Genomic DNA, 27,662 nt, shown 5'->3' with positions numbered 1-27,662 from the left:
TCCCATCCCCACCACCTGCAGATCAACATCACCTTTTATTGTTCAAGTGATCCTTGAGTACCTTTTATTTATTGTTTTATTGAGTGACCTTTTATTGTTCAAGTGACCCTTGAGTACATTAGATTAGTACATTAGGAAAAAAATGGATGTTAGCATTCATTAGATGGGAAATGGGAGAATTAAGAAGAAAAGAAATCAAAAAGTCCTTTATTCATTTTGATCTTATTTTGGTAAATGGTGTAAGATATTAATCTATATAAAGTTTCTGTCAGATTGCTTTCCAGTTTTCGCAACAATTTTTACCAAATAGTGAATTCTTATCCCCAAAATGTGGATCTTTACTTTTGTTAAACACAAGGTTACTATAATCTTCTACGTATATTTGTTGTGTGCCATGTTCTGCTGCTCTACTTTTCTGTTTTTTAGCCAGTACCAGTTATTTTTTGACAACTATTGCTTTATAATATAGTTCAAAATCTGATACTGCTAACAAATCTTTAAAATTGCTTGGGCTCTATTTAAAGTATCATTAATTACTTTTGGGAGTTGCTTGCTATTTATGCTGAATTGTTGTGCAACATATTTGCTTTGAATATCATAAAGAATTTGTGATTAACTTTGTTGTAAGTTTTTCTTGATTAGAATTGTTAACCATGTATACAGTTATAGAGTTGCAGAATTGAAAGAGACTTCTGAGGCCCTATTCCAACGCATTCCTGAGTTTGGGATCTCTTTGTTGCTTATGAATCTTGATAGTCTGCTCACACCTTAAAAATAGTGGATGCCATATGACTTTGTGAGTATATGGTTTATTTGAGTATAAAGGAAAACACAAATAAACTTAGAATTAAAAAATTAAATTCAGTTTAGGATTAAATTAAAAAATTTTCTTTCCTTGTTTTCTAACTACAGAGCACTTTATAGAGTATATAGTCTTACTTTTTGGAGTTCAAGGCTTTTGCTTTTTTACTCACTAAATTACTTTTCATTTGGCATTTAAAATACAATAAATTCAAAAGGTGATCTTAAGTAAAATATTGTTTCTTCTTTTATTAGCAAGCTAAAAAAGCTGAGTGAAGACAGTTTGACTAAGCAACCTGAAGAAGTCTTTGATGTCTTGGAGAAGCTTGGTGAGGGGTAAGTACACACAACAGTAAAAATTATTTTCAGGAAAAGGACAAGATGAGTATTGAGAAATAGCCATCCAATATTAATATTTACACAGTTGCATATTGCTTGAATTGAAAATGTATTAAAGTTAAGATATTATGTAACACCCGTGGAACTAGAGGATGGGGAATGATTAAAAAGGCAAAAGATGGGGGGAAAAGCTTGTGCAGGGAGAGGGGTGAAGTTAAATTTTACCATAAGTTGAATATGAGTCAGCAGTGTCCTGCTGTTGTGAAAAATGCCAACCAAAATAATCCTTCCACTATACTCTGAGTTTATAACATCCTTGTTAAAATTTTTATAAATATACTTTAAATGGCATGTGGAGAAACTAAAGCAGGATATGAGAATAATGACAAGAATAATTCAAATGGAAAATAGCTCTTTAGAGTACAGTTTAAAGAAGTTGGTATTGTTTTAGTCTAGGGAAGGGCAAGTTAAGATGATGTATCTGATTAAAAGTATATGAATTGTTTTTTTTAACATAGAAATGCTGATCAAGTATTTAACATGTCTTTGGAAGATAAGTGGACATTGCCTTAAAATTATAAGGATTTTGATTAAACATAAAGAAGGAAGAACTTGACTATTAGGGTAATAAAATCTTGGAATGACACCTGAGAAGTCGAGCTGTTTTAGATATCCTAAAGGATGAAACATGAAAGAAATATGAAAAAGTATTTTTCTTTGCCTTCTATTTGCAAGATATTGTGCTAGGTGATGTTAAGAAATATAAACAAATAAGGTACCCATCATAACTTTTCCAAACTGTTTAATTCCTTTTCAAGCCTCCTAAAGTTCTTCTGCTCTTTCCAACTGAAAACTTGCACTCACATTTCATTGAAAATATAAATTATTTGCTGAATTCACTATTTTCTTCTCTTTATCCTTTATCACCTAGATGATTTCTTCTACGATCTCCTCTTTCACTCCTGTCTCAGGTGAAGAGGTTTCTCTTCTTTTTGGCAAGGCTGAGTTTTACATGTGCAAGTGATCCCATTCAATCGCACCTTCTGTAGCAGATTACTTCCTCTATCATCCTACTCTCTTACTTATCTTCACTCTCTTCCTATTTATTTGTTGCTTGTAAACATGCTCATATTACTCCATCAAAACAAGCTTCATTTGATCCATCCAGTCTCTACTAGGTATTTCTCCTCCCCTTTGTGCCTAAACTTGAAAGGATCATCTACAATCCTTCTCTCTGACTCTCTTAACTCTTTCTAGTCTGGTTTCTGACCTCATCATTAAATTGAAACTGCTCCTTTGCCATTACTAGAGTGATCTCTTAATTGCCAAATCTAATGGCTGTTTTTCTGTTCTTTTTTTTCTTGACCTTTTTATATACTTTCACACTATTGATCATCCTTTTTACCTTGATAATTCTCTCTAGTTTCTGAAACATTAATTGTAATAATAATAATTATAACATTGTATAACAATTGCAAAATGGTTTATATATATGTTCACTCATTTAATGCTTACAATAATCTTATGAGGTAAGTACTATTGTGATCCTCATTTTACAAGTAAGGACACTGAGGCATATGCAGGTTATAGATGACTTATCTAGCATCACATAGCTAACTGATGTTTGGGGCTGGATTCAAACTCAGGTCTTTATCCCAACCTCTTACTGAGGCACATACAGATTAGGTGACTTGCATAGGGTCACATAATTAGTAGGTATATTAGACTAGATTCAGACATGGTCTTCATCCCAATCTCTCTCATAACCTTCAAAATTACATCTCTAGCACTTATTCAGTATCTCCAATTGAATGCCCCATAAACATCTTAAGCTCAATATGTCCAAACTGAACTCATTATCTTTTCTCCCAAATCTTTCACTCTTCTGAGTTTCCCCTATTGAAGATGAGGGTACTACTGTCCTCTCAGTCACTTAGGCTCACAATTTAGGTGTCATTCTTGACTCCTCAATCTTTCATTGCTCTTCCCACCCATGTCTTAATTTATTGCTAAGTCTTGTTGTTTTAGCCTTGAAACATCTCAAGTCTTTCCCTATTCCAATCTATCCCTTACTCAGCTATCAAATTAATTTTCCTAAAAGTGTAGATGTGACCATGCCATCTATAAATATTAAAAATGATAAATGCTGGTATAATAATATAAATTAGTATTTTAATTAAAGCCATGCTGATAGATAAAATCATTAGACCACGCGCTTGTAAGTATTCAAAACTGCCACCTCCATTACTGTCTCCTGTTTCCTGGCCAAGAGCCTACTCGAAAAGAGGCCACTCCCTCCTAACCCAGGAGATTTTAAACCTTCTCTGCTTCGATGTAGACCTCCCCATGCCCCAAAGACCCGGAAACGGGAACCAGTTTGACCATGTTGGATCACAGGAAATGTAGTTTTGATACATTTCCCATGTCCATAGAAATATATACACTTTTTAGATGGCATTTTCCAAATTTCACTTTTACACATCACACCATTCAAAAAACTCCTATCATCTTTAGGAGTAAATATAAAATCCTCTGTTTGACATTCAAAGTCCTTCACAACCTGGCCCTTTCCTACCTTTCAAATCTTTTTTTCACCTTATTCACTCCCATGCCCTTTTCAGTTAAGTGACATTGATCTCCTTTGCTGTTTTTTTATATAAGGTGTCTGATGTCCTGACTTATAGGCATTTTCACTGGCTTCTTGAATAGCTAGATTTCTCTCTTTTATCTTGAATTTTAGGGTGATTTTATTTGCTTCATTAGTAGATAAAAGGCAACTGACAAAAGTTTTGAATAAAGGAATGAGATAATTAGATCATTTTAAAAAGAAGATTAACCTTTCTTAGAAAAGCCACCTTGTTTAAGGCTATGGCTCTGAGAATTTACTAGCTAAGCTTTTCGAAAGTCAATTTTCTCATATGAAAATGGGAATGATAATATCTATGCTATCTCATAAATTTGTAAGGAAAGTATTCCAGAACTGAAGGGATCTTCCAGGTTAAAGAATTTTCTAGGACATGATTGAAGAGACTTGATTGTAAACTAAGAGAAATGTTATTGCTAATCATTTGGCAATGATTTCTGTGTTGTTGACAGAATAAAACCAAATCCTTTGCTCATGATTCAAGTCCTTCTAGAGACTGGTGTCGTGCTATATCTTAATTCTTTATATGCTCTGTGGTTTTGCCAACTGATCTGCTTTTAGTTCCCTGAACATGGTCTATGCTTTCCTGACTTTTGTCTCTGCTCATGCTGTTATCTGTTCCTGAAATAACCTTTCTTCTCCCCCCTAGCTAGCCTTTTGTTTTTATATCATCATTTCTGAACATAGTCTCTTTCTGCTCTCCAGCAGTCATCATTTGTAACAAAGAATATATTAAAAAGGAAGCATATAAAAACAAGTAAATATACAATTCAAATAAATATGTAGTATTTCCATACCCTTTTGTCTTCCAAGTCTGCAAAGAGAAGAGGAAAGCACTTCTTTCTCATCTCTTCTCAATTTCATATAGGATTGCCTGAAGTTAAACTCTTGGGGATATAAATTAGAAAGACAGTCTGTGCCCTCAAAGACTTTACAATCTAATGGGGGGGGGGGGAAGAAAAAAACACAAAAGCAGAAAATCCTAGGAAAGTTACTCAACCTGGGGATGTGGTGGAGAATTCAGAGAACAGAAATGAATCCTCTTTTGTGGCATTAAACAATCAGGAGGAAGGGAGAAATTGAAACAAAAGCTTGTTTTCCTGTACTAACACATAGTAGTGCCACATAATTTTAAAACATGGCATGTGGATAAAAATAGAATGTTATGCCAACTCTTTAGACAGTTCACTTTTAGATCTTAAAAATCCTCTTTCAACAAAATTTTTGTTCTTTCTATTTACATTGTTATGGTGGGGCATATTGTTTTCCTGGTTCTGCTTACTTCATTGTCCATTAGTTTGTGTATTAATATGCTTCTTTGAATTCCTCCTATCCTTAAGGTGTTGTAAGATTTTATTATTTTCACACAGGAGAGTTGCTTTAGCAATTCTCTGATTGGACATCTACTTTGTTTCCAGTTCTTTGCTACTGCAAAATGTGCTGCTGTGAATATTTTGGTGTATATGCCATGTTTCTTTCTGTCTTTCACCTCCTTAAGGTATACTATCTGTAGGTTCTGAATCAAAACCTATCCCTTTAAAAGATAATATTGCCTCCATGAAATCTCCCCTCATTCCTCTTGTTAGACATGACTGTGAATCTCACATAATACTTGTATAAATTTTAATTTGGCTTTTAGTACTTTAAATGTGAGATCTTTGCCAACTGACTGGCCTGTGGACCTACTAATAGAAGAACTGAATCATTTTTCATCTTCACATTTCTTTTCATAAATGAAACCAGGGAAAAGAAGTAAGTTGAAGTTAAATGGAGTTAAAATGTTGAACTTAAATGAAGTTATAAAAATAATTTATAAGTTCTCCTTGTTAGAGATAAAGGAATTTAAAAATTTGCCTTTATCATGTGTCCAAAGGTAACAAGAAATGCTATTTTAAGTGTTCTGGCAAGTTAAAATCCCTTCTTCCTTATACTTTACCCTTTTCCATGTGCTCCATAATCTAGTGACACTGGCTTTCTGGCTGTTTCTCACATACAAAGCTATGTCCAGATTCTTGCTTTTTCATTCACTAGTCCCCGTTTTCTGAAGACTTTCCCATTCTCCCCTCTACCCTCTGGCTTCCTTCAAGACCCAGCTCAAGTTATCCCTTTCTTCCTTCAAGACCCAGCTCAAGTTATCCCTTTCTGGAAGATGCCTTTCTCTTCCCTCCCATCACTCATTGCTTTCTTATGAGATTACCTTCCATCTGTATTCATCTTGTTCATACATAGTTGTTTGCATGTAGTCCTCTTTAGTAGTCTGTGAGCTCCTTTTGGGCAGGTACTGTTTTTGCCTTTCTTTGTATTTTCAGCCCATTGCACAGTGCCTGGCATTTAGTAAACACTTAACAAATGTTTAACATTTGCTCATCTCCTATTGGACAACTCATGATAAATGAGGCTTTTTGAGAAGACTTCATGAAAACAGTTAAAGATTATTCACTAATATTGGTTATAGAGAATGAACAGGTATAGAAATATTATGAATAATTCAATAATATCTCTTAAATGAAATTGGCATAGACTTTATTCAGAGCAAGTAGACTATAATCTGGGAAGCCACACAGAACCACAGGTTTGGGACTAATATAGAAAGTGAGGGCTTCAAACCAGTCAATTGAATTCAGTGGAGTTTGAATAATAAAGATGTACTTGAGTTTTTGATTGGCTTTGGCTGAATTCTGACTTGGATGATTGACAGGTACTGGAGATTTGAGTGTTTGATCTGGGACAAGGGTTAATCTTGGAGTTTCTTACAAACACGATTGTCATTTTTCCCCGTGGTCCAAGCAATTTTGCCATTGACCATAGCAAGGAACAAAGGCATTATCCAGGAGATTCTGAGAGAGGCCCTCTTTTCACCAAAGGTGGACAGGAGACAAGGGTAGGGGGACTGACACATGAACATATAGACTCCAGAGGAATTCTCCTTTAGAAAGTAGGCCTTCCAAAGGAAGATAGTCCAAGAAGGCACTCTTCTTTTGGCAAATGGGCTTTTACAAAAGAAAAATTTCCCAGTATATCTTCTCTTGAGGAGATTTGAGGTAGACTTCAGTGATCTCTGCCCTTCCCAGGTGTAAACAAACATTGGTTTGCTGGCTCTCCATTATTCTTATACAGGGAATCTCCTTTGCAGGAGGTGCATACTCAGAACCCTTCCTTGTTTAAAAAAAAAAAGAAATTATAAACCTCAAAAGCAAGTAATAGTTATAATAAAAAACAATTAGTTTAATTTCTCTTAGCATGAAAAGATGCTGACAAATTATAAACACCTATACATATGGAGTAATAGAAGATTTATATTGTCTAGTTTCTCATGGCTGAAAATAGAAAAACAATAAAATGGAAGAGAATTTAAGTGGGAGCACACAATGAAGTCTGTGTTGTCAAAATTAAAAATAGCCAAGTTGTCTATCTAAATCTTACAATAAATTGCATTCTATGTAAAGTCTTTATTACTATTATTATGTCTTATTTCCCTGCATTTTGGACAATAAAAAATTAAAATTACAGCATAAACATTAATTTTCAAATGAATTTCTTATAGCATTCTCTTACTCTTTAAGCACCCCCCCCCATTTAGGTTTGAAAGAATTTACTATTTTAACACTATATATCAAATTAAGCATTTTTTACTCAGTGTAAAGTTTAGTAAACTAATAACACTTTAAAATAGTGCAGTATAAAACTGATGCAGGATTTTCAGATATATCCAGCATTATTCTATATAAGGCCTGATTATTTCAGCTGCTGCAATAAGAGCTTTCATTTCTTTAGAAGGAACACTTCCCTTTGCTTTTAGGCTCCAACTAACTTATCCAAACTTTTTAATTGAAAGACCTCTTTTGAAGTCACATTGATATAGAATTAAGACATTTCAAGCTAATCAAAACTGAGTTTTTATACTTGCTAATGCCACTGAGTGAAATCTCAAATTTTTACTTTGCTCAGTCTAAAACACACAACATTGAATTTCCCATGATTTTTCTATTTACCTTCTCTTTTAACTTCCTGAAGGGGGGTGCTATATTGGGAGTGGAGGAACCTTCCATGTGAGGGCCTGTGTGTGAAGGAAACTTATTCTTCCTCCCTCTCCTGGGGTTGCACATTTGACCTCATTTCCTGCTGATGATTTGACCTGAAGGCCAGGATTGAATGAAGGAAATCATAGGGGAATTGAGTCTCGAGGATAGAATGACAGCTGGAAAAATTTAGCAGTAAGAGATCACTAGAACGGGGCAGGGCAATTTTGCCTGCAATGCCCCCTGGACTACCCCACTGGGTGGTGCAGGAAAAATAGGAAGCCATAGTTGGCTCTCAAGATGTGTTGTATGGGAGTTTGTGGGTGGAGAAAAAATTAGATAAACTGAGGCAAGAGTAGATTTTGCTCTCTTCTCCTCTGGGTTTGTTGCTGACTGGACCTGCCTGTGGAGTATGGGAACGGGGCCCTAATAGTGGCTAAATGGAATAAGGAAGTAACCTTTTATCTTTCTTATTTTTCCATCTTTTTCTCCTACTTTTAATTAATAAAATTATTAATTTACAGCTAGCCTCATAATTTTCACTCTTACACCTGCCAAGCCTTTTTCATGGCTATTTATCCTAATTTTTAACCTGTTTACTACACACCACACCCCGCTATGGTTCCAAGAAAAGCTTGTATTTGCATCAGCTTCTCTCCAGGTGCCTCATTTGTCGTCAGGCAGAAACCCCTTTCTAGAGGAACCTGGGCTGTTCAGTTAAAACACTTGGGGACTTTTACCATTAGTTACAAACTATTTTTCTAAATATTTTATTTCATTTGCAATAACCGGTTAAATCTTCAGTTTACCAAACCCAAATTAACTTTTTTTACTCTAGAACACATACCTGTTAAGTAAAAGAGCTTTCCAGACAAATAATTGTTTAAACTTTAAACACAGCATTCAGATCAAAAGAGGAGTTAATACCTAGAAAAAATGCATAGCATTGCTTGTATCATTCTAAAAATCAATAGCACTATATTTCCACAGTCACAATGCCAAAAATTATAAAGAAAACTCCAAAATATGAAGTCAAGAATATAAAACAAATTCTGGACTGTTTTCTCAACTCCTGCTAGAGATTCTGATGCCCAGATCACAGGTTCTATATTTTCTGCTTTTGTGGAATCAGCAGTTAATACAGTTTAAAACATTAGTGGTTAACATTTAAACAAGCATTTAAATTTGTTATAGAGCAGTGATAGGGAACCTTTTAGAGTCCACATAATGAGGACCCTCCCACCTTAACCCAGACAGGGGAGGGAGGAAGTGCTCCCATTGAGCTGCTGGACAGAGAGACCCATGATATGAGAAATATCCTCAGGTACAGTGGAGAGGGGAAAGGGAGCAGCTCCGCCCATGTCCCTCTACCTTTCTAGTAAGTCTAGTAAGCCCATGGAGGGCTTTCTGTGCTCTCTCTGGCATGGGTGCCATAGGTTTGCCACCACAGTTATAGAGAAACCATCTAAGAAATACAATATGAATAAAACCCAGAATTTGAGTGCTATAAACTATTATTACAAAAATCTCAACTTTATAGCATTTCATATTTTTGGGGACTGTTCTCACCTTATTTTAATTGTTCCACATCAGTTATCCAGGCTTAAGTATTTCAGATTTTTTAAAAATAATTTTTATTTTTTTAGAAAAGTTATCATGGTTACATGTTGATTCATGTTCCTACTTTCCCCTTTCCCCTCCAACCTCCTCCCCCCAACTCTCATAGGACATGTGCATTTCCACTGGTTTTAACATGTGGAATCTATCAATACTTATTTCCAAATTGTTGCTAGTTGCATTGGGGTGGTAGTTTCGAGTCTATATCCCCAATCATGTCTGCCTCAACTCATTTGTTTAAACAGTTGCTTTTCTTCTGTGTTTCCTTTCCTGTAGTTCTTACTCTGAATGTGGGTAGCGTTCTTTTCCATAAGTCCCTCAGAATTGTTATGGATCATTGCATTGCTGCTAGTACAGAAGTCTATTACATTCTGTTTTACCACAGTGTATTGGTCTCTTAGTACAGTGTTTTTCTGGCTCTGCTCCTTTCCCTCTGCATCAGTTCCTGGAAGTCTTTCCAGTTCACATGGAATTCCTCCAGTTTATTATTCCTTTGAACACAATAGTATTCCATCACCAGCATATACCACAATTTGTTCAGCCATTCCCCAATAGAAGGGCATACCCTCGTTTTCCAGTTTTTTGCCACCACAAAAAGCGCGGCTATAAATATTTCTGTACAAGTCTGATCTTTTTGGGGTACAGACCCAACAATGGTATGGCTGGATCAAAGGGCAGGCAATCTTTTATAACCCTTTGAACATAGTTCCAAATTGTCATCCAGAATAGTTGCATCAGTTAACAATTCCACCAGCAATGCATTAATGTCCCAATTTGGCCACATCCCCACCTATCATTTTAGCCAATCTTCTAAGTGTGAGGGGATACTCAGAGTTGTTTTGATTTGCATTTCTCTAATTAGAGATTTAGAACACTTTCTCATGTGCTTATTGATACTTTTGATTTCTTTATCTGAAAATTGCCTATTCATGTCCCTTGCCCATTTATCAATTGGGGAATGGCTTGATTTTTTATACAATTGATTTAACTCCTGGTATATTTGAGTAATTAGACCCCTGTCAGAGTTTTTTGTTATAAAGATTTTTTTCCAATTTGTTGTTTTCCTTCTGATTATGGTTGCATTGTTTTTGTTTGTACAAAAGCTTTTTAATTTAGTATAATCAAAATCATTTATTTTGCATTTTGTAATTTTCTCTAACTCTTGCTTGGTTTTAAAATCTTTCCTTTCCCAGAGATCTGACAAGTATACTATTCTGTGTTTCCTTTCCTGTAGTTCTTACTCTGAATGTGGGTAGCGTTCTTTTCCATAAGTCCCTCAGAATTGTTATGGATCATTGCATTGCTGCTAGTACAGAAGTCTATTACATTCTGTTTTACCACAGTGTATTGGTCTCTGTGTAAAGTGTTTTTCTGGCTCTGCTCCTTTCACTCTGCATCAGTTCCTGGAAGTCTTTCCAGTTCACATGGAATTCCTCCAGTTTATTATTCCTTTGAACACAATAGTATTCCATCACCAGCATATACCACAATTTGTTCAGCCATTCCCTAATAGAAGGGCATACCCTCATTTTCCAGTTTTTTGCCACCACAAAGAGCGCAACTATAAATATTTTTGTACAAGTCTGTTTCTCTTGATTTTTGTGGTTGGATATCAAACTTTCCATTTAGTCCTGGTCTTTTCTTTGGAAATACTTGGAAATCTTCTATCTTGTTGAATGCCCATACTTTCCCCTGGAAGTATATAGTCAGTTTTGATGGGTAGATGATCCTTTGTTGTAGACCCTGTTCTCTTGCCTTTCTGAATATCATATTCCAGGCCTTGCCGTCTTTAGTGTGGAGGCTGCCAGATCCTCTGTTATCCTGATTGTTTCTCCTTGATATCTGAATTGTCTCTTTCTGGCTTCTTGTAAATTTTTTTCTTTTACTTGGAAGCTCTTGAATTTGGCTATTATATTCCTGGGGGTTGTCTTTTCAGGGTCTAGTGTAGAGGGTGATCTATGGATCCTTTCAATGTCTATATTACCCTCTTGTTGTAGAACTTCAGGGCAGTTTTGCTGAATAATTTCTTTTAGTATGGAGTCCAAATTTCTATTAATTTCTGGTTTTTCTGGAAGACCATTGATTCTAAATTGTCTCTTCTAGACCTGTTTTCTTTATCTGTCAATTTCTCAGTGAAATATTTCATGTTTCCTTCTATTTTATCAGTCTTTTGACTTTGCTTTATTTGTTCTTGCTGTCTTCAGAGATCATTGGCTTCTACTTGCCCATTTCTTGTCTTTAGAGTCTGGTTTTCTGTTATAATCTTTTGGTTTTCCTTTTCGATTTAGTCTATCCTGTTTTCTAGCTGTTTGATTTTGGTCTCCAATTTGCTTATTAATTCTTTTGATTTGGGGGCGTCTTTTTAGAATTGCCTAATTCTAGCCTTTAGAGCCTGGTTTTTCAGCTATAATCATTTGGTTTTCTTTTTCAATCTGGTTTGTTTAGTTCTTCAAGGCTTTCCAGCTGGTCATTTCTGGTTTTCAATTTGCTTATCAATTCATTTGATTTCGAGCCTCACTTTCCAATTGCGAAATTCTGCCTTTTAAGCTGTTATTTTCTAGCCAGATCCCTTCCATCTTTCTCATAATCTCAGATTTGAACTCTTCAAGAGCTTGTGACCAGTTTTCATTTTTTTGGGAAGGTTTGGATATGGTTACTTGTTTGTTCTCCTCTGCTGTTTTTTCTGTTGTCTGGATTTTTTCTGTGTAAAAGTTGTTGAGTGTTTAAGATTTCTTCTTGACCTTTCTCTTTTGGGGTTCTTGTGTCTGGCTTGCCATTGTTAACCTAGTGTCTTCGAAACTTTATCCTCACGCCCAGGGTCTGTCTTTGCTCTTTAGGCTCCTGAGGTCTCAAGTCTCGTTGTTCTCAGGGTCAAGCTTCCTGATGGTCCCCTCGCTTTGTTCCTCTGCCTGAAGCTCCTTTAATAGTATCAAGGTGCTGCTTCCACAGTCATGCACCCCTCTGCACTGGGTTCCCACCCAGGGTCGGAGCCTGCGCTTAGGATCCATGTCTACAGCTGCGACTGCACCTGAGCTTAGGGTCTGTGTTCAAAGTCCTCACGTTCTTTAGCCTCTTGGGGTCTTAAGTCTTGCTGATCTCAGGAGCAGGCCCTGGTGACCCCAGGTAGCTGCCAAGGACTTAATGGATGCCCCAAACTTTCTCTAACTCTTGTGTGTTGGCTTTGGCCCTGTAGTAGTTTGTGTGTGGGGAAGGGGGTTGCTCAGCTCGCGTTTTAATGAGAGCTATTTCACCCCCTTCTAGCATGGAAATGCCCCGATCTCACGTACCTTCAATGCTGCGTCCTGTTGTGGGGTCCCTTCATTCGTCTGGATTTGTTTTTAATGTCCTCTTGAGTAGTCCTATATGTGTGGGTTAGGAGATGTTAAGCAGCTACTTTTTACTCTGCCACCATCTTAACCCAGAACACAATTTCAGATTGTTAATGTTGGAATTCAGTTTAATCTGAATTCTTAACACTCAAGATTGACTTCCAGTCAGAGCTTCAGCCAACCACCCAAACTGATTCTTTCTCATTGTTACTTGCATCTTTTATTATCTGTATCACACCATACTCTTACCTACTTCTCATAAGGGAAAGGTAGTGAGAAGCAAATAGCTTGCTTTACTCATAGACACACAAACATACATACTTACTACAAAAAAAATGACTACTCAAACACAAACTCAAAACATTTTGCCTAACAGCTCCCCTTTGAAGTAAAAGAGCCTGTCAGAGTGGCTATATATGTACCGCAAGGAGTCCATGGATGCCACTCAAGACTAATACCTGGCAGTCATCCCCTAAGGGGGAATCTCTCTGGAATGCCCCCAAATTGCCCATGGGTCCTTAGCAGACTTTTTATTAAAGAACTAATAAGAACTCCTGCAAAACATCTTTTTTTACATTCAGATGTCTAGTTCAATCACCTAAACCAGTGATGGGCAAACTACAGCCGAGGGCCAGATGGAGGGGTGGGGCCTGAAATGTTCTATCTGGCCAGGGGACATTATTCCTTATCTGATGAATATAATGAGTAAGGATACAATATAATGAAACTTCAAAAGAATTGCCTTAGAAACAGACTGAAGATGAGCATTTCCTTTCCTTTGGCCCCCTCTTTAAAAAGTTTGCCCATCACTGACCTAAACTGAACTGAATTTATTTAATTGAATTTATTGTAGCTTGACTGATTACAATGAACTTGAAGTTTTGATTGTCTTCAGCTCAATTCCAGTTTGAATGATTGACAGATACTCAAGAATTTAGTGTTTGATCTGGGACAAGGGTCAATCTAGGAGTTTTTTTGCAAATAAGATTGTCAGCAACAAAGGTGAGAATGGCAAGAAATAACATAGAAAAATATGAATTGGGGATGAGGATTGATAGAGACCAGAGAACTGTAGACTCTGAAGAAGCCTCATTACCTATACCTTGTGAATACTTTCAAGAAAATAATTGATAAGTCCTGGACATGGTTAACATCAAAAAATCTGACCAAAAAATGAAATTGATTTTATTTAAATATATAGGAAATGACTTGGTCATTCTTGAATCAGCTATATTATTCCAGGTAGATCTCTACCTGGACAAATGGCAAGTTGATAATTGAAAAGTGGATGGCCTAAAGGACTTTGATGTCAACTGTAATAATTTCATATAGAAATTTAGCTCATATAATTTGCTCGAGCAAAATGACCAAAACAACCCAAAAAGCTTCTTAATCAGCAAGTACTTGACTTATCAGTAAGTGAGAGATAGTAGCCAAAGCCATCCCCTCTTTAGAATATAAACTCATTTGTAAAATTGTATAGACAAGTATAATGGAAGATTGAATAGTACTGCTTTATAAAACAGAGAAGCAGTAGAGAGTTTAAAGAAAGTACGGCAAAGAGATTGAACTAAGGAAAGTCATTGCAAAGACCCTTTAGGGTAAATATGGAAGGATGACAACACACAAGGAAAAAGGAAAAGATCTGAGATTTTTCTGACTAGTCATTTTTATTATCAAGGACATTGAAGCCATTTCATTTGTACTTTAACATCACCTTTTGAAAATATATCAATAAAAATACTTTAAAATTAAAAGATAAGAGGAATTTAGTAGGCAGATAAGGAGAATGAATGCAGGAAAAGCAGCTGGATTAGACCAAATGTTCAAAGAGGAGATATATGATGCAGGTGACTTAATTCTGAAGATGTAAGGGTACTGATTCACAAATTATCCAAAGGATGTGAAGATACCAAAGGTTTGGAAAAATCTTCAGACTTTAATAATTTTAGAATAAGTGACTCAGAGAACCTTTGACTTATATATTGTTCATTTCCATAAATTTTTGAGAATTGTCTGTACATGCATCAAGGGTATTATTAATAGTGTGAAAAAGAATTTAAATTCTTTTTGTTTATTTTAACTTAATCAAGAACTTGGAGTCCCCTGCCTTTCACACTTACTTAGTCATTAACCCTTAGTTCTAAAAGACCACAAGCACTGCCCCCTCCCTTCCCAGTGCTAGTCAAATTGGGAGATTATGGTAGACCAGCCCACAGTGAAAGGAACTAGAAACCAGAGAGATGGGAAGTAATATGGAGAAAACTGCTCATGAAAGCCAGCTGAGGGCATTCTGAGGGCATTCTGATTGATTCTGCTGCCTTGGTGACTCTTGCTGAGGGAGGACTTCTGCGTTGGTGTCTCCTCATTGTATTTCTGCTGCATTGGTAGCTCTTGTTGGACCACTTCTGCTTTGGAGGTTCTTCTGCGTTGGAGGGATTCTTCTGGCTTGGACTTCTGGATTGGTGACTCGGGTTGAAGAGACTCTCACAGACTTCCACCTAGAGATTGGAACCTGGAGGCTGAGACTCTCCTGCTCTTCTGGTTGGAGATTGGGACCTGAGGGAGCCTTTGTTGGAGTTGAGCTGGATTTCTTCAGATTGGCAATTATAGTGTATTTAGCTAGGCAATATTTCTACCTCTTTCCTACATTTCCCCCTTTACTATCTCTACCTTGCAGTAATAAAGCTACTAAAAACTACTATAGCCTCGTGACTTAAGAGTTAATTTTTATAAACAGTGACCACAACAATTTTTAAAAATTCTTATATTTGTCAAACCCATTTTAATTATTACTATAGGAAAGGGTGGATTTTCAGAAATTATAACCCACAGGTGATATTTCTTTATCGTCACTGCAAGATGTCGAGAAGGCAAAGTTCCTCTGTGTTTATTGTTGATTATAAAAAAAAAATTGACCAGAGGGGGGGAAAAAAAACTCTACCTTAGCGGTTCTTTTCTAAAAAACATATCTCCTATCCTATCAGAATTTTTCAAGATTCTCTGAAAGATAAAGGCCTAAAATGATATGTATATATGTATATACAAGGAATTTGCAACCATAGTGGAGGAGATCTAATGTAGAGTCCCCTGTGTAGGGACTTTCTTGTGCATGATGAGATCCTTTAGATGTTCCTAGTTGAAGAAGATCCTTTTCTGGTTGTCTTGAACTTCTAAACATTGTATCAGCTCCTGGAAGATGCTATAGTTGATACAGCATTAGACTTGGAATCAGGAAGGCCTTAGTCCAGAATACACTTCTTAGTCCAGAACACACTTTGGACATTTACTAGTTCTGCGGCTCTATATAAATTACCTTTTTGGTCCTCAGTTTCTTCAGTAAAGAGGAAAGTACTTGATGACTTCTAACGCCTATTCTGACCTAAATCTAAGATCCTATGAAGTGACCCATGACTTTTCAAGAATTTAATCATTCATACCAGAAAAACAAGTAAATCAAGAATGTTTGCTGCTCACATTTTTACATATAGTATTTGTCCAACAGTATAGTTATTAGACAGATAATACAACTGGATAGTGAATTGGAATTAAACTGGAAGAAGAAGAATGCCAATTTGTCTTGAGGGAATTGCAGAAATCCTTTAATAATCTCAAAATTTCAAAAGGGCTCTCTTTAACATCATATTCTATTATATTTTCAAGTCATGAAATTCTCTAAAGGATCAATAGACACATGGTGGATTTGACCAGGTTGCAATATATAATAAATAAGAACCATCAAAGAAGAACTAGAGTAAAGGATGTCATTAAGGAAATCTATGATTAAGAAAATATGAATGAACAATACTTATTCAGGGCTACCTATGTGTAAAGCATAAGAGGGTAGACTTGTCACCTGGTAAAAATGAGAAATAACAGATAGTCTGAGTACTAGTATCCTTGCAATATCAGGAGATAGAAAAGAAGGTTTCTAGTATCTAGTCTTTGTGTATTACATTTAGTTTTCATCTTTTTATTTTCATCCCTTTTCTTCTTTTTTGAGGTCCCAGATATATGTTTTTATCAGTGCAATTACCCAATTCAATTGCCAGGACCACAGAAAGTTGCCATACTTATTAAAGAACCAAATTTGTGTGCAAGGGAAATGTCTCAGGTATAGGGTGAGCCATAACGATAGCCAACCTTTAGTGCTTGGCTAGGGATGAAGCTCAGGGAAGTCTGGCCTCTAACATATGTCAGAAAAGCTTCAACCCCAAACACTAGTTTCAAGCCCTTTAGTATTGGCATAGAAGTTCCTCAATCCCACCTGGATTGGCACAGTCTGTTTGACCTTTTGATCCTTGGCACTGTGCAGATTCTCATCAATCCCACCTGGATTGGTTGGTCTCCATGACATTGTACCTTCTTAGCACTGTTTAGTGGCTCTTGAGTTCCCTTCTCCTGGAATCAGACAGAGACATTAATCCCATAATAATTACCAATAATTGACAGGTTACCATAGTCTAAGGCTTCTGGGTATGCATTAATATTATAGCAATATATATTTATAGTAAACTTATATTACTGTAAAATCAAAAGGGATTAATATTGATTACATGTACTTTCACTACAAAAAATGACAAAAAGGAAAAAAATTAAAAAAAACTGAAATATTGTGTTGTACATAGAAGGGGAAAATGATAAAAAAATGTTTTAAAAATAAAAAATATATAGCTTAGAATTAGTGAAAGGTTTTTCACCCCAAAATGAGATCCATTTCCTTGTAAGCTTTTCCATGAATTCCTGTGAGTGTAAATGGCTTTTATAAAATAATAGATTCATAATGCACATTCAAATAAAGTACCATAATTTCCAGTAACACATTTAAAGACAATAGCAAACAAACCCACTATAATAACCACTTGCTAAGGTATTTAAAAATTGTATACTTGTTACAAATTCAATAGGTATAGTAAATCATTCAGCCTTGGCTGAGATATTTTCTTAACAAACTCTATTAATTCCTCCATGGCAATTGTGGGGCAGAGCCTAAAAAAAATGTGATAAAAAAACTTCTGGATTTAAGTTATCCTCAGGAATTCTAGATTCTTCTGATGGGAAAGCAAGCCAAAACATCAAGCATACAGGAGCTCTCCTGGCTTCCTGTATAAGTTACAAAAAGCTTGGGTAAGAAACTTCCATTTGTTTCCTCTACCCCTTTAAGACAACATTCTTTATTTTATATATATATGTATATATATATATATATATATATATATATGTGTGTGTGTGTGTGTGTGTGTGTGTGTGTGTGTATATGTATGTATGTATGTGTGTGTGTGTATACACACACACACATATCATCCATTCAGAAGGGTACTAGGTATCTAAAGTCAATTCTAAAGACCCTTTATAAAATTATAATTTAAATTCTTAAGTCATTATATTCTCCAAGTTTGTATAAGCAATATGTGACCTCGAGTTAAGATGACAAATCCAGTATATATAAGGCTTATGGGATTTTTACAACTTAAAAAATGTTTAAGATGTTCATTAATGGTACAGATAACAGAATTAGATTAATACAGGTAAACTTAAAAAAAATTCAAGCCTTAAAGAAATCAGGAAATACAATAATATAAAGAACAGATTACAAGCAATGCAGTAAAAACCCCTTTTTACCAATTCTAATAGATTTCATCACTATTTGGGAGTTACAATAAAATCATGAACAAAATTAATATAGCAGCCAAAACTTAATTAGCTTAAAATGATTCAAAAATCAAATCACAAAACAACAATCACCAAAGTACAATAAGATACAGAGGCTTAAAAAAAACCATGCAGTCTGAGGAGGTTTAAAATCCACATCTGGTCCAATTCAAGTTCCTTCTAACTGAGCTCTGCACCGAACACAGTGTGGATGATTTCATAAGGAGTATATAGTTCAGAGTCTTGGGCAGGCCCAGCATGTATAGTAGGGGGAGAATCCTCCTGAGTTTCAGGCAGGATAATTGCAAGGAATAGTTTGAAATAGGCAATGCAGCCCATGCTTGCCATTCTACTTCCTGTTTGAAGAGTAAAAACTAGGGCCCACGTGGAACCCAACTGGGGTAGGGGCTAGAAAAGCTGCAGGTTGGAGGTCCCATGTGGAGGGCTCGTTGGAGTAGAATCTCCCTTCAGATTAAAAATCATTAATGTCTATGAGGAAACACACCTGGGAAAGTCCCTGGTGTGTACAATGAGAAAGAAGTGGCTATACTTTACGTCCCAAGTCTTAAGTAGAGGCTGGGGTTGGGAACTCAGGGGACAGCAAAAACAGGTGGGACACCTGGAGTGGGTGGCAGCGGCAGGATCAGCAGGAGTTGGAGTCAGCATTGGGACCAGCTAGGACTGGCATTTGGGGGGAAGGCCAGAAGCCAGAATAGGCTTCCCCCCCAGGGGCGTATCAGGTGGGTGGGGCCCAAACTGGCTGAAGCAGCTTCAGAGGCAATCGGGATAATGATAGGCAGGCAAAAATAAATATTGCTATCAGCAAAAACATGGCATTTGTGAGCAAAGTCACTTTCCCCTTCCCTTGAAAAGCCTCGTGGCTGAGGAGAACAGGGAGATGAGAAAAAACAAACCCACAAACCCCAAAATGGCAAGAGCAGGTCTGAGGCTCTGAAGAGGATCCAGAAGGTGTCTCAGAGTTCTGCCTATGGGGGGAGGGTAGAAAATCATAGCAGGAATTTCGTGGCTTGTTATGCTCTCAGAAAAATTGAGAGTTATGTCATCCCTTCATACTTACCAAAACTGTAACATAAAATTAATATAGAAGGATATATTTAAAAATATTAGGGTTTTATTGAAAGCCATATTGATAATTAAAGCCACGTGCCTGATAAGAGCTAGTTCAAATGCCGCACCATACCTTCTACTTGGCCTTCATCAGGAAAAAGAGAGAGTACTAATTCTGTCCTGAGTCTTTATGCCTTTGCTTACGCACTCACACTTCCTGCCCACCTGTATTATGCAAGAGAAATCATGGGAAATGTAGTTTGTAAGAGATCTTAAAGTCCACAGGAAGTTTAGACCAGGGAAATCAAAATTAGTTCAAGGGCCCCCAAATTTTTAATATTACACTTTACCCATGTCAACAGATTTGCAACTTAGGTTCCTAGGGTTACCTAGGAATGCTGAGAAGTAAAGTGACTTACTCATAATCACACAAGTAGGATGGATCAGAAGCAGGAAGTTTGAACCTAAGTTTTCCTGACTCCACGACTGGGCCTTTTTCCATGCTATGCTTCCTTTTCTTCACTTCTTATTTGTTGTTACTGGGTTGTAGTTTTAAAAATTTCAACTCAGATTGTTGTTTCATGGTGTTTGGTCTAAAAAGAAAAGAAATTTTTAAAACAGCCACCCACTTGATACTAGTGTAGGATAGTAAGAATAGAGTCACTCCTTCCATGTCTGTGTTTTTGCTGGATTTTAGGGAATTGGTTGAATTTTTAAAAGGAAGCAGTAGTTGGCCTGAATTTATGTGGGCATAAACAAGATGTGGGAGTGGAAGCAGAGACAGTTCCAGGAACTATATGAGCTGAAACTCTGATAATAAAAAGTTCTTAAAGGGTAAATTCTTTGCTGTATTGGTACATGGACTATATCTGATTTTTACCAGTGAAAGGGGATGATGGGGGATGCTTTTTGCCATCATCTGACCAAAGTGAGTGCTGGCCAGGGGAAGAGACATGGTATTGAATAAATAAAAAAATGTTAGTTTAAAAAAACCATGCAAACCAACATAAATAAAGAATGACAACTTAGATGGCATGGAGAAGGAAGTGGTGAGGGTGGAGGATAGGAATAGGAGGCAGTAAGGGAAGGAAGGAGAGAGAGAGAGAGAGAGAGAGAGAGAGAGAGAGAGAGAGAATGTGAATGAAAATTGGGGATAAGGAGAGAAAGTATTTGATTCCTTATGTAACAGGACCTTCCAGTGGAACTGCTTTGGGTACATATTTGTTTGAATTGAAGTCTATGTAAAGATTTTTCTTCATGCTTTAGAAAAATGTATGAGAAAGTATATTAACTTGTTTATTCAGTTAAAACTTAAAATATTTACAACAGTATCACCTAGAAGGCATACTTCATAATCTTAAAAATTCTCATTTTTATAAATTTAGTTATTTATTTTTCAAAGAATGTTTATATGCTATTAAAAAAATAAAAAATTCCAAAAGGACAAAGCTAGAGATGGTAGAAATTTTATTTCTGATAGATATAACTATTATAAAAAAGGAAATATAACCTAGAAAAAATTTTCTTTTCTTTTTAGATCTTATGGAAGTGTATTTAAAGCGATACATAAGGAATCTGGTCAAGTGGTGGCAATTAAGCAAGTTCCTGTTGAATCAGATCTTCAGGAAATCATCAAAGAAATTTCTATCATGCAGCAATGTGACAGGTATGAATAGAATTATATTTATATTTTTATTCTCGTGACTGACACCATGCATATATATAACTGACATTTGCATTATTGCACATATAAACATATATATATATATATATATATATGTGTGTGTGTGTGTGTGTGTTGTTCTAGATTACTTGCTTTGTTTATTCTTTGGAAACATGAATTAAAATCTTCAAAGAAGATGGGATAGTTGTTTGAAGTTGGTTTTAGAATACTGTGTTTCTTTTATAAATGGACAATGGATGTAGTGTAAAATACACAAGGGCCTTTGGTGACAGAAACTTCTAATCATTAAGGGTCATGTTTTTTCTTGGTTGCTAAGCTCATTTATTTTTGGCATTATACATTTGTCATTAACTTTGTAAGGTGATGAACATGGGAGACTAACTGGAAGAATGTTATTGCCTTTGACAGAAATAGGAAAGTTTGGAAAAGGGGTAGGTTTGGGGGAAGGATAGTTTGATCAGTTTTGAACAATGTCAAATTTGAGATATCTTTAGGACATCTAGTTTGAAATGCCCAGTAGGCAAGTGGTGCTGCTGAAACTCAGAGGGAATATTGGATGTATTCTTTGAATGTATTCAATCCTAATCTCTATTCTGTGCTTTAATGGAACTCTGTGAATTACTTACATAGAGGTAATATCTAAACCTTTGTCATTTGATGAAATCACAAAGAGAAGAGGACCCCAGGATAGAACTTTGGGGAAAAAAATCAGTGTAGCAGGTATGATACTGATGATGAGCTATCAAAGGAAACTGAGAAGCAGGGGTCAGGCAAGTAGAAGGAGAACAAGGAGAGAAAAATCCAGAAAGGAAGAGTACATTTTTGTGCATTTAGTAGGAGAGGTTGAGTCAGTAGTGTCAGATGTAGAAGAGAGATAAAGTAGGATGAAGACTGAAGAAAGACTATTTGACTAGACAATTATGATATTAGTAACCAGGAAAAAAGCAATTTCAGTTGATTATTGATGTTCATTTCCAGATTAGAAAGGATTAAGAAGTAATTGAGAGGAGAGGAAGTCGAGATGAAGTTTTCCCTATGACTTTTTCCCTATGACTTTGCTGGAGAAAGGGAGGAGAGATATGGGGGAGGAAATGATTTGAGGGGGATGGTAAATGAAAGTTTTTTTTTTCAGAATGGGGGACAATTGGACATGTTTGAAGGTAGTATAGAAAGAACCAGTAGAGAGGGCAAAGTTGAAGATTAGCAAGAGAATGAGGATAGTTGAAAGGATGAAGTGCTGGAGAAGACAGGAAAGAAAGATTGGAATTGAGGGTCTGTAAAGGATTTGACCTTGACAAGTAGAAGGACCACCTTGTTATTAAACACTGGGGAAAAATAGAAGAGAATAAGAAAATTTAAGACCTTTTGAGATGAAGAGGAGTGGAGAAGAAGGAATTTATTGCAGACTTAATCTGGAGGAAGTAATGAGAGAAACTAATTTTGGACCTGATTCTGAAATATAAGAAAAAATTTGTTACTGGTACATGAAAATATGCTCAAAATCACTATTGATTAGGAAAATGGAAACCAAAACAATTATGAGGTGTATCATCTTGTACTCATTAGATTAGCTAAAATGACAAAAGTGCAAAATGACAAATATTGGAGGGGATGTAGAAAAGTGGAGGCATTAGTACAGTGTTAGTGGAATCATGAACTGATCCAACTATTTTGGAGAGCCATTTGGAATTATGCTTAAAGAGCGATTAGAGAAAGAGGAAAGCAACCTATTATGTGCCAAAATATTTATAGCAGCTCACTTTGTGGTAGCAAAGAACTGGAAATTTAGGTGATGTCCATCAATTTGGGAATGGGCCAAATAAAGATATATGATATATAATATGATTGGGATGGAATACTGTTGTACCATAAGAAGTGACGAGCAGATTAATTAAAAAACTTTGAAAGAAGTTTTGAGATAAAGAGTATTGAAATGAGTAGAATCAAGAGGACATTATATACAGCTACAGATTTATTATTTGAAGACTAACTTGTGAATGCTCACCTCTAGAGAATAGAGAAATGGAGACATGAAATACATAATCTATATATCTACCAGATGTTGTCTTCTTTGGTGTGGGGAGGATAGGGAGGGACTGAATACATAAATAAATAATTGGTTGCTAAATCAGAAATGCTGGGAAATTTTGGAGGAAGTGATGATTCTATCTTGGAGTTGATGGTTTTAGATGGTATAATGATAATTAAGCAGGGGAATCTTTGTACTTATGATTATAAGAAAGTAGATTTCAGTGAATTCAGTGAAAGGATAATTAGGAACCTGTAACTTAAAAAGTCAAGAGAGGAAGTCTTCTTAACAGTAACAAACAGATTGCTTTCAAAAACAAATTCTCATAACCCCAAACTACTGTTTCTAGTGAAGAAGAAAATTCAAGAAAATGCTCTATAGAACTAATGTTAAAAAGATGTACAGGGAGTTGGGAGTAAGGACAACTAAAATGAATGCAAATTAGTTAGAAAATCTTATGTGAATCATTCTGAAATAATAAAACTCATTATCTACTGAAACTGGTGTTGAATGGTAAAGGCTACAAAGGGCTTTTAAGATCTATATTATGGTAAAAGGAAAATGAAATGAAAGATTTGGACTATTGTTTGGATTGGCTAGGATATCAGTAAAGGACAATAGATAGGAGGCTGCCCTATCCCATGGTTACTTTGCTTCTTTCTTCTTTGTTGAGAAGCAATGTGTAGAGAACTGCTTTTGGAACTAGTATTGTCTGGGTTCAATCCTGCCACTTATTTGGTGACTCTGGGCAAGTCACTTAATCTCTCAATTCTTTAGGTACCCCTCAAAAAATTCCAAATTGCAGCGAAGATACTGGTATGTATTGATAAAGAAAGTTTCCTCATCAGGTACTTTCTTATACCAGTTAACTCACAAGTCCAGGCCCTTTTCTTATCTCTTTTTGCCAAGAAGAAAAATTTTCAGATTGATAAGGTTAGAATAAGTTGAGTTATCCTGGAGTCAGAACAGAAGATAAATGGGGACTGCACGATTTTAGATTTAGAGCTGGAAGTGACCGTAGAGGCCATCAGATTCAACTTCCTCATTTATTTTAGATGAGAAAACAATCATACAGATTTTAAGTGACTTGATAAGGGTTACACATCTAGTAAGTGTCTGAGGCAGGATTCAAACTCTGGTCTTCCTGATTCTTGTCTAGCAATCTTTCACTTTCAACTACCTTTTAGCAAAGAGACTGTAGCAACCTATGGAAAAGATTATACACTTATGACCAGGTTGGATTTGTAAGAGAAATGCAGAATTAGTTTAATATTAAGAAAAGTAAGATAAAACAAAAAAAAAATCAACATTTTATCAGTAGATGCTGAAAACAATTCTGACAAAATGCAACACCTATTTAAAAGAATAGGAATTGAATTCTGGGAAGATGGTGGCTTAGATGGAGCAAATCCTAAAACCTCTGCACCCTTATACACTGAGATAGAAAACAATGCGCTTCGAGAAGAAAGAGGAACAAATCTAACAAGGGACACAGCAGGCGGGACCCTGCTGCTGCACAACTAAAGAGGTACGCCAAGAAAAAGTCTTTAATTCTTGAATAGTCAGGTCTGAGAGTATAGAAGGGGAATCCCAGGATGCCTCTCCCACGTGCTGTATGGAGTCTCCAGTGGTCCGGAAATCTCAGGGTGGGCAGGCACACTGGCCAGGAGAGAGGGCCTTGCTGGCTCCTGACTCAGGGAGTTAAACACAGGCACTGGAGAGGTGACTGGAGGAGAAAACCAGAGAAACACAGCAAAACCCCCCAGAAGGAGTCTGAGAGAGAGCCAAACCTCAGACCACAGACCACTTGGCTTCCTCACATCCAGATAGAGAACAAAGGGCTTCAAGAGGAAAGAAAACCAGATCAAACACAAGGACACCTCAGGGGGAACCCTACTGCTGGACAGCTTAGCTCAGCGAAAACACTCATTCTTGTCCCACCATTTTTTTTTTTTTTGGTTGTTTGTTTTTTTCTCCTATCCAGGTTATAGTCTTAGGGCAAATTAAGAAGTAAAGACTAATCCAATCAATACAGGCTAAATACCAACAATTGGAAAGACAAGAAGTCTTCAGAGGGCAGAGAAGGTAACTACAAACCTCCATTGTCAGCTGGGGAAAGATATTTCATCAAAGTTCATGGAATACATCTGCTCAAACTAGCAGAACAAAAAAGGAAAAAAATATGAGTAAACAACAGAAAAAGAGAAAAGAAATGACAATTGACAGCTTCTTTCAAGAAAGTGAAAAGAGAGCAAATGAAACAGAAATAGAAGAAGAGGAAGAACAGTTGGACACAGGCTTTGGAAGATCTCAAAATTCAGTTAACTCAAGAACTTCAGGGAACTCAAAAAGCAATCAAGAGAGGCAAGAGAGGCTGAAGACATTTTGAAAAAGGAAATACACAAACTAAAACAAGAAAATAAACTTTTAAAAGCCAGAATTGGCCAGCTTGAAAATGAAGCAAAGAAGGCAAAAGATTATCTACAAAGAAAATCAGACTAGAAGGAGAAGGATGACCAAAAAGCAAGGGATGAAATTCAGTCTTTAAAAAACAGAACTCAAACACTAGAAGCAAATGACTTCACAAGGCAGCAAGAATATATAAAACAAAATAAAAAAATGAAAAATTTGAGGAGAATATGAAACACCTTATTGATTCAACCAAAGATCTGGAGAACAGAGCTAGAAGAGACAGTTTAAGAATTAATGGTTTACCAGAACATCATAATAAAAGAAAAAGTTTAGATGTCATCCTACAAGAAATTATCAGAGACAACTGCCCTGACATTCTCAAACAAGAGAGAAAAGTGGAAATTGAAAGAATCCACAGATCACTTCCTACATTTAATCCACAACTGACAATTTCCAGGAATATTATAGCCAAATTCAAAAACTACCAGACCAAGGAAAAAATATTACAAGCTGCTAAAAAGAAGTCATTCAGATATCAGGGAACCACAGTTAGGATAACCCAGGATCTGTCTACATCTACATTGAAGGATTGGAAGGCATGGAACATAATATTCCAGAAAGCAAGATAACTGGGTCTACAACCAAGAATCAACTATCCAGCAGAACTGACTATTTTATTGCAGGGGAAATTATGGTCATTCAGTAAAATTGAGGACTTCCAAGCATTCATAAAGAAAAAAACTGGACTTAAACAAGAGTTTGTTGCCCAAACATAGAACTCAAGAGAATCACCATAAGGTAATTAAGAGAATGGGGGAGGGGAAAATCTTTTCTTTAAGGGACCAAATAAGTTCAGTCAATTTGTATCCCAAGAAGGAAAGAAGATATTGGTAAATATTAAAAATTGTTATTTTCAATAGGGTAACCAGAAGAAGATTACATAGAGGGAACAATGACAAACTGTATAGGATGAAATGTCGAGCAATATACATATGTATGTATATACATATATATATGTATATACATACAAAACTAGAGGGGGGAAGAAGGTAATATTAAGAAAAATGGGAAAACAAACAACATGGAGTAAATTTATATTCCATAAAGAAGTGTGTGGGGCCAACAGGGAAGAATAACAATACACTGTATAGTGTAGTACAGAGAGAGGGGCTCAGAGTAGCTTTTTTAGGCTTTGACTGAGTTCTGAAGTCAGTTAGGAGTTTAGAATCTTGGAGGAAAGTTTCAGTTGGACCTGGGACCTCGTGGAGAGAGTCAGGGCCAGCTGAGCTGCTTCTTCTCCTGTTTGAGATTGAAAATTTAGCCTAGCTTTGGAGTATTTATTTGAGATTTGTTAATTTAGATAAACCCTTTGTATCTCCATACTCTACCTCATTTCCCTACCTTCCTTCCCTTATCTAAATGTCTATGAGGAGTGAATAAGGAGAGTGAATCAGAGAGTAGTTTCAAATCTGTGAGGCTTCAGCTATACTCTTGCAGTACTTTATCTAGAGAGGTTAGGTAGTCATCATCATATTCCCTTTTGATTTCAAGATCACCTTGAGAGTTGAGTCAGGGCAGGACCTTGCTCAAACCCATCTCTGCTTCCCTTCCCCCACCTGAGGTTTCTTTAAGCAACTGTTAGGGCTTCCTTTAATCTCCTTTACCTGACAATTTAACCTGAGAAGACAATAAACTCCTTTTGTGTTTAAAACATACCTGTTAGGGGGAAGCTGGGTAGCTCAGTGGATTGAGAGTCAGGCCTAGAGACAGGAGGTCCTAGGTTCAAATCCGGCCTCAGCCACTTCCCAGCTGTGTGACCCTGGGCAAGTCACTTGACCCCCATTGCCCACCCTTACCACTCTTCCACCTATGAGACAATACACCGAAAGTTAAGGGTTTAAAAAAAAGCAGACCTGTTAGTTACTTTGTCAGTTAATTAGTAAGAAAAGGGAAGAAGAGGAATAGAACCAACATACTCTGGGCTTGAAGGGAAGCTGGGGTATCCATCTTGAAGGAAGGTGTAACTTCAAAACAAGTCCCTTCCTGTGAAATTAACTAAAGCCTGTAG

At 36.3% G+C, this 27,662-nt stretch overlaps 1 protein-coding gene across 1 annotated transcript in view; it reads left to right on the top strand.

The window, feature by feature from the left end:
- Window positions 1-27,662, top strand: part of STK3 (serine/threonine kinase 3) — a 524,086-nt gene that overhangs the window by 22,709 nt on the left and 473,715 nt on the right. The window contains exons 2-3 of the mRNA XM_044668614.1: window positions 1,057-1,137; window positions 21,007-21,135. Coding sequence (XP_044524549.1) covers window positions 1,057-1,137; window positions 21,007-21,135 — 210 coding nt within the window. The remainder of the gene's footprint in view (window positions 1-1,056; window positions 1,138-21,006; window positions 21,136-27,662) is intronic.

The sequence above is a fragment of the Gracilinanus agilis genome, chromosome 1, assembly GCF_016433145.1.
Source record: "Gracilinanus agilis isolate LMUSP501 chromosome 1, AgileGrace, whole genome shotgun sequence".
NCBI classification, from domain to species: Eukaryota; Metazoa; Chordata; class Mammalia; order Didelphimorphia; family Didelphidae; genus Gracilinanus; species Gracilinanus agilis.
Note: the sequence above shows the minus strand (reverse complement) of the source record. Positions and strands in the feature narration are given on the sequence as shown.